Consider the following 16,138-nt stretch of genomic DNA (forward strand, 5'->3'; position numbering starts at 1 on the left):
ATTGAAGGCCTGTACCAGCAAAGTAACTGGCACCTTACACCCAAGACATCAAGCAAATATAAATGTTTATTTTTCTCTTTCTAACCTGATGAACATGGCATAATTTCAGCAGGATCTTAAATTAATGAAGTCTTATGGAGACAGCTGACTGGGAAGCATTCCATGTGCATGTTGAATAATATGCTCCTGTGTGTTTTCTCTATGTGTATATGCATTGCAAATCTGATTCCACGTATTCAGACCCATATGTTACAACATTCACAAAATAATATCATATTTTACATTGTGATTTTATAGGCTTTATTATTATTTAACCATCTTTAAGATTATAATTCCTCCAAATTATTTAACTGCAAGCACAAGATAATAGAGGATTTCTTTTACCAGGTTGCTGAACATCACCTTGCACTGCCATTGCTTCTCATCCAGCCATATCTATGATTTGTATAATTTCTCTGTCCTTAGCTAACTGGATTTTTAATTCTCAAAACAATTCTTTCACTGTGAGGATGGATACAGTAATTTTTAAGAAGGTGAAAAAACCTTTTTTAATATATACAAGGAATAACCGCCCCTCAGATTTCATTTTGATCTTTGCTTTACTCCCCAGCTGCCTGGGGAAAGAAGGACAAGAAATGTGGAGCAGGTGAATGACAGAGCTCAGGGAGGGCAGGGGCATGGATGTGCTTCCTCTCTGCCTGCAAAGCTCCTCTCTCCTCTCTCCACCTGAGTTTCTGAGCCACATCTCAAAGACACAGAGTGTCCATTGACTACATGGAAATCAATACCATACAAGAGGACATTTGATTAGTTTCCAAATTAAGATGAATTAGTGTTTTCTGTCTGTTTTGAGGGGCTGCCAAGGCACGGCTTGCGGTGAGCCTTGCTGGAGGAGCCTACAGGGTAGATCCTCAAGCTTCCATGGTTTAAATTTAAGTTTTCCCACTCCACCATTGTAACTCACGCACAGAAGATCAGAAAATAAATAGTATATTAGTAGCTGATAATTAACATTGAGGAGTATTCACAGGCTCAGTTAGTTACAGGTAGTTTAGAAGAAATTATGCCTAACATTGCTTGCAGGTGAGAATTTCTGCCTCTGACCCCATGTATAAGTTCAAACTCACCCAGGCAGAGTCTTTGACTTTGAATCATTTTTAGGGTTTTAAGACATTAGGAGGATGTCCCTTCCATGGTTACAAGTGTGTTTGTCTACAAAATTAATTCAGGACTGGATCTGTGGAAACCTAACTCTTTTTAATAAGAATTTAGGACATTTCACGCATGACACCTTGGTACTAGTATGCCAGAAGTAATTAAAATTTACTATAATGTGTATATATTTTGTACTTTTTCATATATTAATGATAACGTGCTCAGAGAGAATACACATATTAACTGCAATATTTAGACAGTGTAAATTTCTCTTTGCTCTCCTCTACAACTAAATTTTATTCTTTTCAAAATAGCCTCCAACTTTTTTTGCATGACACAGCATCTTTCTGAAGCTGCAGTTTAGAAAAAATCCTGTTTGAAATTTTGCTGGCATATGCAAACCTGCCATCTATGGAGAAATTGGAGGCATTTCAAGTGACTGATACACAATAACAGTGGCAGATTTGCAGTGATCTGAGCAAATTAACATTAAGTATGAGTCTTAAACAAACTATATCAGGAAAAAGAAGAAATCAGAGGGATCAGTTTCTAGGAGTTAGACTCTCATGTATATTATCTGCTAAATCATAAAACCAGGAGGACTTTTTAGAATGGATTTTCCAAAAGGTCTTTTTCTTTGCGTTCAGTATAGAGAGACACAAAATTTTATTATGGGTTCTACAGCACATTAGGGAAGTGCATTGATTACCCTGCATCATCCTGGCAGTATGAGAAACCAGGACTATCACAGATCAAGATTACAAAGTCTTCCCCGAATTCAGAGCTGCATCCCAGGTACTTGTCAAGTCAGCATAGGTAGCAGTAAAGGAGCTCAGCTTATAAACAGATATTCTCATGTGACTGTAGAGGCAGTTTCCTAAATCTGCAAATGTGCATCACAAGTGAACACATTGTGTAGGTTTGCCATGACAAGTCAAAATTTGTCTTTATGGTTATGCAAGCCTAATTATTTCTTGTTTGGTATGAGAAGGAGAATCTGACCTTGTAGCAGCCCATAAAACTGCTGTGAGAACAAAGGGGGGGAAAAAGTCAGTCACATGGGCAGTTCAGGCTACCACTGAATTCTTTGCAGTAGTCTACATACAGTGCAATGCACTCTGAAATATGGCATCAGCTAAAGCTGCACAACGTCTCTTGAGTATAACTTCTGTGGGTATGTAGTATCAGGTTCCTATTTTTTGTGTGGAAAGGTTCTGGTTGCTGGGGATTACAGGGTTGGCTTCTAAGAGAAGTTGCATGTCCAACAGATCCAAGACAGATATGCCACTGGCCAAGGCTAAGTCATCAGTGGGGGTAGTGTCTCTGGAGCAATGTATTCAAAAAGGGGAAAAAAAAACCTGTGCATCCAACTGCAATCAGAGAGGAGTGACACTTTGTGAGAGAAACAGCTCTGCAGGCACTGAGGTCAGTGAGGAAGTAGGGGGAAGAGGTTCTCCAGGTGCTGGAGCCAAGATTCCCTGTAGCCAGTGGTGAGGCAGGCTGTCCCTGTGCCCATGCAGCCCATTGAGATCCATGGTGGAGAAGATGGATGCTCAAAGAAGTTATCTCCCCACCAGAAGTTCAAACTGCAGCCAGCTTCTGGTCAGGTCTGTGGAGCCCACACACTGGAGCAGGTTTGCTGGAAGGACTTGTGATCCTGTGAGGGACCCATGCTGCAGCAGTAGCAGAACTGTAACCTGTGGGAAGGACTCACACTGGAGAAGTTTATGGAGAACTGTCTCCTGTGAGAGGAACCCCACTCTGGAACAGTGTGAGAAGACCTCCCCCTGAAGGAAAAGGTAGCCCCCATCGGCCTGCACAACTGAGGAAGAGAAGGTAGTAGAGAAAATCAGGAGTAAAGTTAGGCTGAGGAAAAAGGCGGGGAGGGAGATAAGATATTTTTAAGATTTGGACGTTTTCTTCATTCTCCTACCCTTTTTTTCCCCCAAGCCTGTTTGGCCCATGATGATAACTGCTGAATTAACTCTTACTCTCCTTATCTCAACCCACAAGCCTCTTTGTATCTTTGTCTTCTGTCAAGTTGAGAAGTGATAGGGTGGCTTTGGTGGGCATCTGGCATCCCATTAGGGTCAACCCATCACATGCAGCAAATTCTACTGAGGTAACTACTGATAGAAATACTGATTATACACCAGCTGGTTTTATTCATTTTGTATTTGCATTTATGTACATTATGTCCTCTTCACAGCTGTGCAAATATTTATATGCTTAGTAGTGAAAAAACCCATAACTTTTCAAATAAGATGTTTGTCTTTAAAACTGGAGATGAAATGATGAAATACACAAGTCTGTGACTCATCATTGCTATACATTGTTATTATCACCTCCATAGCTAGACCAATACCTTTTCAAAGCTGCTTATTTTTAAGGACTTACATAAGTGAAATGACCAGGGGCTTACATACTTTATCTCTCCTGGAACGATTTTTCTGTTCTAGCACTGTAAACTTGTGATGTCCCTTCTGTCTATCTTTTTTCTTCTGGCTATGCAGTGCAAGATGTGTATTATTTGATATTTCTTTTAGATTTCTGATATCTTAATTTACTGTCATGTCCATTTGATTTGATTCTCTACTTACTTTACTCTCTTTTCTAGAGGTAGTGAGAACAGAGTTTCATTTTGCTTTTGACAAGCTACCTCTTCAGTGATAGTATAAATGCAGGAGAAATTTTTAGGTTTGGGTTTTTAATTTTGTGCTAAAGGGACTGCTGTGCATAACAACTGTGAATGTACTCCAAATAGATCCTACTTCAATTTTGCTTCTACCTTAATAGGTATCAACTTTGTTACTGTGTAGGAGTTCAACATCAGTTTTGTAAGACTACATTTTCATTGCTTGCATTCCATTTCTTGAATATGTCTTAGTCCTCAGGCTGTATTAGATGCCACAGATCCTGGGTTCTCTCAATTATCTGATCTTTTAATTTGCTTGGGACCTTATTTTGACAGCCTCATTTAAAATGAGCATTCCTTTACTCCATATTACTCACTCACATTGAAATCAATTGGCATCTTATAGATCATCTTCAGGGCAAAGATAGCAAAAATTTGTTTTCCCATATCAGCAGAAAAGTAATAGTTTCTACTGGTTTTTATTAAATGATGCATTTCATGTTACCTATTTGCCTATATTTTGTAGCCATTGGACTGTATCTATGCATTGTACCCATTGAATAGCTTTCCACTTCAGAGTCCTCTGATTCTCAAGAACAATCACTAGTACCATTTTCCCTGAGACAGGTTTTTTACAAGGTGGTGATATCTGTTTGCTTTTCAAAAATTTATTTCTTTTCTCATTCTGTCTGTTTTTTCCTCATACTCATTTGCTTCTTGATTTCCCCCTTGTTTTCATTTAATTTATTCTTTGCTGTTTAATTTATTCTTTACTGTATTCAGCTAGTTGTGCAAGTTAACTTGTGAGACTGAAACCCTGATTTATCTCACTGAATTTTTAAAATCTGAGGTTCCAAATTTAGGAATTTATGATAAATTAAGAAACACCTTCAGTGATTCAGGCTTTCTAAAATTTCAGTACTCCCTTGAACATGATTATTCCTCTGTACTTACTATAAACCTCCTGAAATAGGTACTTGAGTTATTGAGGTTGTAGGTGGAGTGAATCTAAATGCTATTCCAAGCTTTCATGCATCAGATGAATGACTGTGTTTCTGGAGAAGTTATGTCAATTGATAATCATGTTTCTAATTTGGGTTTGCTTGATTTTAACTTCCAGTAACTGCATCTTGTTGCTCCTTTGGTAAAACGGAATGGGATTGTTAAGTAAATTATCCAATCTCCAAATAAACTTCCCAAATGTCTTGAAAACCTTTTATTTTCCTACTGTTCTTTCTGCAGTGCTGACAGTTTAACAGAAAGCAGCCTTCCAGCAGTGCCACGTGCTGCAGGAATGCACAAAGGTCCCTCCATACCTCAGCTCTTTCATCTTCGTGTGTCCAGCAGTTGCATTGGGTCTCTCAGGCACTGGGGACACAGCTCCTTCTGAGGTCCTGAATATTTTTCTTTTTCTCTCGAATAACACATCTTCTCATGCAAGATAATGCCCAGTTGCTGCTCATGAATGCTTGATTTGTGCTTGGCCGTTTCACCTGCGTGCTGTTGGCATGGGTACCCCTGGGCAATGGGGCCATAGAGCTCTGCAGAGCTGTTCCCCCTCTGCAGAATTCTCTCAAGTTATGACTCTTTAACACTTCTGTTCCATTTTAAGAAGACAAAATATTTGAGTCCCAAGCTATACCTTGATTCTGTTCAGGCAAATTATTTCTACAGAAGTGAGCCTCAAGAAATAAACCCTCAGTGGCAGTCAATGCCTCACCTTCCGAAAGTCATTCTCCAGAAATTCTAGGTGAGTTTAGTAGCAATGTAAGAACTGATACAAAGAACAGTGTACATTATGTGAGAAAAACATTCTGCGATTATAGTCATTCTAATATCAGAATCCCTTCCTGTGCACAATATTGTATTCCAGGACAAGCTAATGTACATATATTTCTGATTTCAGTATTGCTCCATATCCCTGTTTACAGGACCAGAAAATCTTTCTAATGTTCAAGTAATTTTTTTTTTTTTTTTTTATAAATTATGCTGGTCCAAATGTTACTTTCTAGCTACAGGACTCTGATGCAGCTGGTGCTGTCTCACTCACATCAGTGAGTCTTTTTCCTGGACATTTCTGTCATTTGAAAGCCATATGTACTTATTAAACAATATATTTGTACCCTCTAAGTGATTCATTGAACCAGCATACTTTTTCTCCTGTTTTTCTGGTAAATTCAAATTAACTTGTGCTGCAGTGCAGAAATGAAAAACAAGTGCATCATGTAATCCACTGTTTATACATAGAATCAATACATCTAATAGAGATGTAAGCTCTTACTGCATGTGAACTTTCTGTCTACCTTGTTCACTATTACAGAATATTAGAATTGAAGACACCAGCTTCTCACAGGCTAACAGTTATCATGGGATTCATACAACATTTTCATTTCTGCAGGTAGACATGGATCATATCATAGTTTATTGCAGTGGGTAGATTTTTAGATTTCTCTGCAGGTGAAGCATGGTAGATATAAAAAGGTACCCACCCAGTAAGCTCCAGAAATTTTATCTCTATTACACGGTGCACAGGTAAATTGTGTTAATAATTTTCAGCAGTGTAAGTTCCCTGAAGCTGTTATCTCACATCAGCACCAGAACGCATGTGGGTACTGACCAAAGCCTGGCTGCTTCCTTTTGCAGCTGACAACCCAGGGTTCAGCAGTTCAGGAGTGAGACCCACTTTGGTAAAGCTTAGTTTGGTAACTTTAAACTGGTGTTTCTGGAAAAAAAAAATTCTTGAGCTGAAAGTGAATTCATAGGCTAAAGGCATGTGACAGAAAGAAATAAAAATACATAGGTGCTTATTGAGCTAGTATTAGTAAGCCATAAACTCAGGAAAAAACAGAGTGAAGGAAAGGTAAAAAATCATGAAGGCAAAATAAACAGTGTTGGAGGTTTAGCTCAGGTTTTCAATATGAGCAATTTGCAATGAGTGATGGAAGCCAACACTTCCCTGCTGAGCTCTTCCCCATCAGTCACCAATTCCTCAAATGCCTTTGTTTGGGTCTTGAAGAAATTGATGCTTAGCCTAATATCATTTTAGTCTTGCCTCTCTACTGTGTAAATAACTTCTATATACTCATAAATAGTTCATGAACTTTCTTTCAGAAGGTCTGTATGTATCCAAACCAAAATTTTCAGGCGTTATGCCTGTTTTAAAGGTAGGAAACAACATATCTCTGTTGTGTTGCATAGAGCCATATACAGACATTGGTCTTTACAGATTATTTCTCATAAGTAATTCAGCAATATAAATTCTTTTACACTGGTACAAATAAGATGACGTGATGAAAAGCAATGATCCAGATGTCATTTAGATGCACCAATTGCAACAAATTAATTCCCTACCTGTTTTCTCTAACATCCTTGAATGCATTTCAATCATACCAGGTTCTGGGAAGATTAAAATAAAAAGCCCATGTTAGAGAGGAAGGCTTGAACATAGCTTTCCCAGTGGGATATTTTGTTAGTTTGATTGATAAACTCCAAAGAATTGTTGTTGTCATATCTACTGCTAACAAATGTAGAATTTGTGTCTGTGTATCTGTGCATGTGTGTGTATGTGTGTGTGCACACAGAAAGGTAAAGGCACTGTGCTAGAAATTTTCACACTTCTTTGGTCATTTGTCACCCACAGAATATATATTCCTATGCACACTGAAGCATATTCACTGAAGCATATTCCCCCTTTCCAGTGGGAAAAGGGAGTCTTTCAAACGAACACTAACAGCCAAATGCTAGGATTATCACTTGTCTTCTCTTTGTAATTGTAATGTAATTGACATCCTACATTATATTTCCATTTCAAAGAAACAAGGAGCCCTATTCAGCCGCTGTGCAATCACTCTCCAATTACCACTCCCATTTAGTCTACACAGATACTCCTGCTGGCCTGGGTTTTAGATTTCACTTCTGTATTAGAATAAACCAGATTCATTTTAAAGGTCAGTAATCATGCAAGTGACACACATTTTTAATGGCAGAAAAAAAATTCACTTTCATTCCTGAAATTATGATAGCCAGTGCAGTGCACACTGTCCTATCAACACAGGATTCTAAAAATAGAGCTGCTGTTGTGATTAGTTTTGCCTTAGATCTAATAGCAGTTTAATGCATGCAGTATCACTTACCAGCTTTCTTAATGTATTTGTGGTCAACATATCTGTGAAAATAAAATATTCAGTAGCATTACTTTTTTATCCAAAGGAGTAGGCCAAACTCTTCCACTTACACTGTATCTACTTCTTCAGATAATAATCAGGTTTCCCTCTGGAAATTGACAAATGAATTGTTTGCTATTCAAGCAGTTTTCCTACTAAAAATGTGTGACCTGAAGGACATCATCGTAGGAATAGGAAGTCAAGTTACTGACTGAATTATAATTGTGGAAATTTTAGTTTTGTATTAGATACAGTCTGAAGAGAGTGATTTTCATTGATTCAGAGAACAAATAATATAGTCATGATTACTTAGAGAACTTAACAGAAATTATGACACCTGCAGTCTGCAAAAGACTGTGAAGACCCCTGTGCAGAACATTGAGCCCAGCTCTCAAGCACATCAAGTTTCCATTAATACTAGGACACAGCCTGTGTGGTCTAAAGGAAAAAGACTAATAAAAATACAAAATATACAATTATTGAGAGACAAAATTTAGACTAAGAGGATATGATATACTTAATAAAAGCCACTGCAGATCTGATTTTTCCTGAAGTAATCGAAAATACTTATTACTACCTCAGAGCTAAGATGCAAGGGGAAAAATCCCTTCTTTACAATTGTGAATGAAGAAAAAAGAAGGTGGCCCACTTGTTTTTTCATTCAAGTAATGTAGAAATGTTCTAACAAAATGCTTATTCTGTATATCCTTCATCTTAAACTCTTGCATTGCTTTTCTCCAGGCAGTTTTCTATGTAATATAACAGAGAATTTATTGATTATCTTTTAAAGGATAGGTTTCATATTTTACTTATTGGTGCAATGAGAATTATTTTGTCTCCTTCATTTGTGAAGACACTTTAATAGAAAGGCCTCATTTTCATTTGTCCTGCAATTCTAACGGAAAACTCTCTTTGAGAAGTCGTGCTGGTAATCTAATGCAGTTTCAAAACCTGACAAAATGAAGTGAAAATATGTAGATCAGAAAGAAAAAGTAAATGCTGCTTGAAATGAAGTATCTCAGTAACAGAGGGGTAAGGGCTTAGATTTTCTAAAAAATATGATTATTTCATGCGGCATATAAATTGTATGTTCCATATCCCATTTAAGGAGAAGAGGGAATTGTCTGAGAAATATCAGAGTATCAGCATCCGTGCTGCTTTCAGAATTACTTTGCTTGGACAGTGGAAAAGTGTCTATCCAGGTGTTTTGAAGACACTTTGAGCCTTAAGTTGTATTTTTGAATCTCTGTATAAGAAGTCTGTAATTTTGACCAATTTTCTATGATGTTTGCTAGCTGTGTACTCAACATGGTTGCCTCACTGAAGGATCACAGATTCCAGTTCTTAAATTAGCTGTCACATGGACTGCACTGTGGAGTTCATGAACTGAGCTTTCTGAGTATGGAAACTCACTTTAGGTTCTTATTTATGTCTTAAGCCCACCAATAAAATTATGTATTTGTCTATTCACCAGACCTTTTCCTTTATAGACCCAGGATTCCACAGTTATGAAAACATTCATTTATTTATTTTACTTCCAAGTGAAGAAATCTGATTAGCATAAATTCTGATGAATAAGTTAGACATCTTTAAATGTGTCAGTCCTACATACAAGCTTTTTGTAATTGTTGATTTGGAGCTTCCAAGTGTTGTGGTTTAGCTCTATCTCTGTACTAAGCCCCACACTTTTATTTGCTCGATTTCCCTTCTCTCCCTGGTGGAAAATAAGAGGAGCAAAAATGAAAAAAAAAATCATGAGTTGAGATAAGAACAATTTAACAGGTGAAGTAAAACAGTGGAATTCATTCACCATGCCCCATGGGCAGGCAGGTGCTCAGCCATCCTCAGGAAAGCAGGGCTCCTCCCTAAGGGTGCTTTGGGAAAACAGATGGCATTAGTGAGGATGTCCCTCCATGCTTCTTCCTTCTTCCCCGGCTTTTTATGCTGAGCACAACACCATGGTGTGGGATATCCCTTTGGGCAGCTGGGGTCAGCTGTCCCTAATGTGCTCCCTCTCAACTCCCTCACTGGTAGGGAGGGATGAGAATCAGGAAAGGCCCAGCAATAATGAAACATCCCTGAATTAACAAGACTGCTTTCAACACAAATTCAAAACATAACCAAATACCAGCTACTATGGAGAAAATTAACTCTACCCCAGACAAAACCAGCACATGCACTTTCACTACTTTTTTCTCTTATTGTAGCTAAAATAATTTAAATTACCTCAATGCTATATTTCCCATAAAATATACTGGATACACGATGGGAATATATTTATAAAACAACTATGGCTTGGTTCGCATAAAGTTAAAGCATTTCTGCCCAGGCTGTTTTATCTGTATTTATTCTATGAGTATGATTCTCATGCCAGAGAAATAGTGATGAAAAGACTGCTGCCAAATACAGTCATAGTAAGAAAAACTGAAACACCATTAGCTTAATTTAATCCTGTAAAGACTTTGATTTTATTAATTTTGGACTGGATGTAATTGCTTCTGGAGAGTCACAGTACTATTTCCTTCCTTGTACTGGAAAATTATGTTCCTAGATGAGTCAACCATAGGTTTGAAGCTTTGCTGTAGAGTTAACTCACATTATCCTAAACTGGGTTAAAATAAATGGTTTTCTCACACACATGCCTCAAAAAAAAAAAAAAAAAAAAAAAAGGATAGAAAGTGGTTGAGAGAAAAAAAAAGAAAATGCATGTAAACTGCTCATTTATACTGCTAAACTGAACCTAGTCTTTGAATTTGTAAGAAGGAAGCAAATTTATAACACTTCTTTGCTTGTTTAGTCTCTGAATTCAGTTCCTGTCACAGAGAAGGACAAGGTGATCACTAAGATGCTGTCACCCACAGTCAGAAAAGGCCAATCAGTTCTGACTGCAGTGAAATCTTCCCTCTAGCAAACAAGGGTCACCAGCTAATCCACACACCTAACTGAAAGGGTTCTAGGAGGGTTTCAATTTGCATCTCAATTTCTCAATCTCTGTACCAGGGTCACACAACCAAACTTTCTGAATTATGCAGTGGTTCCCCACATTCATGTTGTCATTACCTATCAACAACCTGTGCTCAGAGGTCAGATCAAAACAAAGTAAGACTCTTTTTTCAAATTTTGATAGCTATAACAACAAACTAACTTGAAAGTTAGGAACAAGAAAATATTGATATATAAAGGGAATAAAAAAATTCTCCATTTGGTCAAAATTGCTTTGTCATCATGAACGGCATTCTTTGCTATTCTTTGCCATTTGTGTAACATCATATAAATGTTGATGAGTGAGTAATCTTTTAAATTCTTAAGTGTGGTGAAGTGTTTCCATTAATTTTTATCAAAAATGTGTATATGTTGTGCAAGCTTTTTTTTTGTCTTCTGTGTAATTAGTTCTTTTCAAAATTTACGGTAAAAATCAGCTCTACATATTGTGATTTTCATGTAGAGAAGTACAGTTTAAGAGTCAAGATATATTATTTTCTTCTATATCATTCTTGTATCTGTTAATAGATTTTTCTCTTATAGTATCACCTTTTTAGCTTGAAATATCTCATACATTTTAATTAAAATTTTTATTTTGAACCTCATTCAACTCTGCGTAACAAATTATCCTAGTGACAAAATTAATGAGCATAATCTTGGAAACTTGCCTATGCAATATTCTTTTCTTTCTTATAATCAATTTTGCATCCTCTGCCTGCGAAGGATCTGAAATGATGTGATCTTTTCACTCCAATGACATCTAAAGCTAAGTACAATCAGGGGCATCTTAGGCTTCTTATAAAATGTCTTCAGGAATCAAAGGAATTAACATGAAAATGTATCAAATTAAAATATCATCCATCTGAAATAATGAGTGGTAGGTGTTCAGAGAATGGAAAAAATTTGCTCATCTTAAAGTAAAATTGCTGTCACCATGTGGTTTTCTGGCTGAATCATTCAACTTCTTTTATTACACATACTTTGGCTGATATAGTAATATTCCATTCTTACAATGTTCCACATTAGTAAGCCTCCCATTGTTTCACATAGTGGCATTTCTAAGATGAGCAAACTGCTCACTGAGAAAATATGCCTTTCCTTTTATCAGACCATTAGGAATAAAATCTTGATCATTTGGATCAAAGTTGTTGCTGTCTGAAAAAGTTTATGTAGCATTGCAACCAAAGAAATTATATTGCATAATTAAAATAAATAAAACAGGGACTTTTGTTCAGAAATCTTAGAGGTGGTTTGAAAAAATTTTAAAAAAATATTCAAAAATAAGAAAAATTCTTCTCTTTTTTGGTGTTTCTTAATCCATCTAAATTGCCAGGTTGTTGGGTTGGTGAGAGAAACTCTGATATCCAGTTAGAATGGATAAGAGGGTGTGAATTTGGCTTATAATACAATTTGCTTTATCTTAGATCGTCAGACATGGCAGCAAAATTCTGATTTCACAGTAGGTCACTGGAAGACACTGACATTTCCATGAGTCATTGCAAGGGTGGATGGCAAACCTTTAAAGCAGGAAAGGAGGCATAACCCAAACTTTCTAAGAGTTGCGCCTGTTCCACTGGGAAGCTCTGCCATCTTGTGTTCAATTAGAAGATAAATCTGGTTTCCCCAGAGGACAGAAACTGTAGGGCTTTTTGAGTTCTTACCTTTTCTAAAATAAGTGCAGGCATAAACTCGTCAGCCTCTGACTACAGTGTAAGGGTAAATTCTTTGACTTTTCTTTATGAGTGTGGGTGGTACATTTATTGTTCCACATGAGTTTGTGCTAGTTTATCAAACTCCAGATTGCCTAAACTGGGCAAGATTAATGCCTTTGTGATAGGTAACACAGCTAGCCACCTGAGCTTGTCCTCACATTTACAGGATTATGGCACCACTTAGAGAGTTCATTCCTGTCAACTCCCTCTAACAAGTCAGGAGAAAAAAGTGCTTCTTTAGTTGCTGAGATGTTAGCTGTAAATTGAATCAGATGATCACTTGTTTGTGCTAAAAAAAATTGAATCATGTCAGTCATTAATGGATTAACTGATAATGCTATTAAGATACAGACAAATATTGTGAGTGACTTCTGGAGCCTGCAGAAAGAAAGCTTTAAAGTCTTGCTTCTGAAGAATCCCTCAGAAGTCTTTCTAGAGAAGGAAATTACAGCAAAGCATAGGATGTTATGTGGCAAAAAACAAGGGACAATGCTGACTTGTGAGAGATACAAGGCAGAAAGGTTGCTTTCCCAGAGGTGTATGACATGTGTCTGTGAATCATGAGTTTGCTGGCTTTGACAGTTTGCCTCCATTTAGCTTATTTGTTTTAGGGAAATTTTTGCTTTGTATGAGAAGCTTGAGAGATGGAAAGTTGCCTGAAGAACAGCAGGATCACTGGAAGATGTGTATTTTTAGTGTAAATCCTAATTGCTGTATCATTGCTATACGTAGCCCTATGTTTGTTTATTTGTGTGTCACAACTTGGCTTTTTAATATGCTTGGGATAATTATTGTTTTTGTGGCAGTTCTTGGAAATCTTATAAATTTCTAGGTTGTCCTAGTACTTTTTGTTGTAGGAAGTAGATGATGCTCAAGTAAGCACAACCAAAGCAACAGCTTGACTGAGAGATCATAGCTACTGATTTTTTGGAGGGAACCAACTAAGTTTTCAGACCTTCACTACTTGGATTGTGTCTTAGCCGTACTCTTAGCAAATCAAACTTGCTAACTTGAAAATCACTGATAGTCTTCAATGACTACCGTGTATAAATACATATGTGTATAAATACATATACTCCTCTAGTACCTTGCAAGAGGAGTTCCAGGGATTGCATTCATGAAAGGAATATCTAACTTCTGTAGGTATTGATTAGTTTCTCCTTGCAAAGAGATGATGCTCTTCTCTCTCTTCATGTGGATGCTTCTGCCCATGTAACTTTTCCAGGGAGGGTGGTCTTCACTGTGCCCAGAATATTGGACCTGGCACATGTGGAAGGGCAGGGTGCTGTGCTGTGTGCACAAAAGTCCTGCCCTCTTTAAACTATAGTCATGCAGAGTGGAGTGATGGTGGTTTTAGTCTAATGCTGATCAACAAATAAAATAATTCTGCAGCTGATTTTACTCTCAGAAACACATGGGCAGCAATGAGCACCTCTGTTTTTTAAAGCTCAAGACAAACTACATAGCAAAAGCAAGCTAGATAGTTAATTTTCTGAGGATAGGCACATGCTTCTGTTGAACTATATTGAATGGAAACCTGAAACTCAGTCTGTTGTTTAAGTTTTACATTTATCAGAGAAACAAACACTATTCATGTTTTTCTGCTGATGTAAACTAAATCAAAAATACCACAGGAAAACAATCATGAATGGAAAAAATGAGATGCATAAAAATGTGACTGTAAAGGAACTTAACTTTGGCAACAAATGAAGGTGAAAATGCTTGGTGCTTGAATGTCTGTCTATGTCTCCAATGACTAAGTGGAATACCAGCCTTTTACAGCATTTTTACAAACTGGTACATTAGTTGGTAGAACCTGGCCTTTCAGTGTCAAGGAAGTGCATAATAATTTTTTTCTGGTCTCATTTTGAAGCCTGAATGGAAAGACTGTGACTCATCCATTTAACAAGCAAGAGATGGCTAATGTGATATTTGTAATACCAATCTCTCATGCATTTTTGGCTGTAAAACTAAAGTGCTTTGACCTCTCTAACCCTGTGAGCCATTTTGGCTTGAAGTGTAGATTAGTTTGTAGTCTCCAGTGTTTTCTGCCCTTATTATCTGCTCACACTGCTGCTTCCTAGAATGTCTGCATTGCAGGTACTGCAGTTCAAATTTAAGTTTTCCTGGATATAATGGTGATACTTGTCACTGTTCTCTTTGAGAGGATAAGTATGGAGTCACTGGGAGTTACTGGAGTTTTGCAGCTCTTTCTTTATAAATGACATTCTACTTTCTGCTTTCAGGATATTATATAACTTTGAAATCAGTCAATACTTTTTCAATGTTTAAGTCTTATCTAACAAGTTACACAAAATTCTCACCTTCCGAATCCAGCAGACTGTCACCATGAAACCGAAAATTCCTTTCTTTTGAAAATATTTCATCGCTGGATTGCTGTCCTACCTGATGTAAATTATTCTCCTTATTTCTGAAATCCACTTGTGTTCTTGTGTTTCCATGCCAAGAATTGAGATCTAGTAGTAATTTCAAATTAAAGGAAACAAGTAATTAGTTCCTGGCACTCATACTCACTCCATACATATATGCAGGCCAATATTTTGTAGAAGTGAAACAACAGAAGAAGATAGGAAAAAGGCTGTTATCTGCATAATGACTGGAAGAGTTTAAAGTATCATTTGCATATCACTGAAAAACTGAAAAATAAAGGATGGTCCAATATTGAACCACTGAAACTGCAGAAATATTATTAGATTATGAATCTAACACAAAAGCATCGTACCAGAACACAAAGTACTCTCTTGTTTTCTTTTCAGTGGCTGGAGAGGGCAGCAATATTTGCTGATTTTCAAGCAGGTGTGAGAGAAAGTATGCTGCTTTAGAGAAGCATAAAAAAGGGATGGTATAGGTTAATCATTGCAATAAATGTGCATGGAAATATACTGACATATGATTAGAATTTAAAGGCCCATTTCAGATGTTTTCTCTGTCCAGAAGCTCCCATTGTGATATTTCTGGTCAGGCTAATTAAACATTAGATAAGGTACTAGACTCTTCTGAAAACTTGGTTACTGTTTTCAAAAAAGTGTGGAGGCAGGCTTCTGAAAATATGAATCACATAATGCGATTCTTCTGCTCCTTTAATCTGAGTGTAATCCGAAACCAATAAAAGTCACTGATCTCAGTAATCTCTGGGTCAAAAATGTTCACTTTTAATTTCTAGCTGGCTTGACATTATTCTGAGACATATGACCATATTAAAAAAGCAGAAATGAAGACAGAAAACGGGTCAGTACATTGGCCATTGGAAAGGTTATTAGAGGGATATGGATTCCAGAGAAGGGGCCAAGAGCAATTTTGCTCCTTTGCTGAAAATAAGCTTTTTTTGGCTCTAGAGCATGGGTTCAGCAAGACAACTGTGTTTCAAGAAAACGCATAGGACAAAAAACATATGATTATGAGATACAGGCTCTACTTATACCCTTGTGATTGTTTTTTCTATTGTATTTCATTCATCTTATAGAGCTCTC

At 37.1% G+C, this 16,138-nt stretch overlaps 1 protein-coding gene across 5 annotated transcripts in view; it reads right to left on the reverse strand.

Annotated features, from left to right (window-relative positions):
* Window positions 1–16,138, reverse strand: part of OXR1 (oxidation resistance 1) — a 349,896-nt gene that overhangs the window by 313,953 nt on the left and 19,805 nt on the right. For 3 of the 5 annotated variants that reach the window (XM_058018486.1, XM_058018436.1, XM_058018394.1), the window contains exons 1-2: window positions 15,054–15,124; window positions 7,924–7,955 (exon numbers count right to left, since the gene is read on the reverse strand). In XM_058018486.1, coding sequence (XP_057874469.1) covers window positions 7,924–7,955; window positions 15,054–15,109 — 88 coding nt within the window. In that variant the 5' untranslated portion in view covers window positions 15,110–15,124. Of the gene's footprint in view, window positions 1–7,923; window positions 7,956–15,053; window positions 15,125–16,138 lie in introns of those variants that run through there. The other 2 variants (XM_058018412.1, XM_058018404.1) reach the window with 1 other exon arrangement.

This window comes from Melospiza georgiana, chromosome 1, assembly GCF_028018845.1.
Source record: "Melospiza georgiana isolate bMelGeo1 chromosome 1, bMelGeo1.pri, whole genome shotgun sequence".
In the NCBI taxonomy this organism is placed as follows: Eukaryota; Metazoa; Chordata; class Aves; order Passeriformes; family Passerellidae; genus Melospiza; species Melospiza georgiana.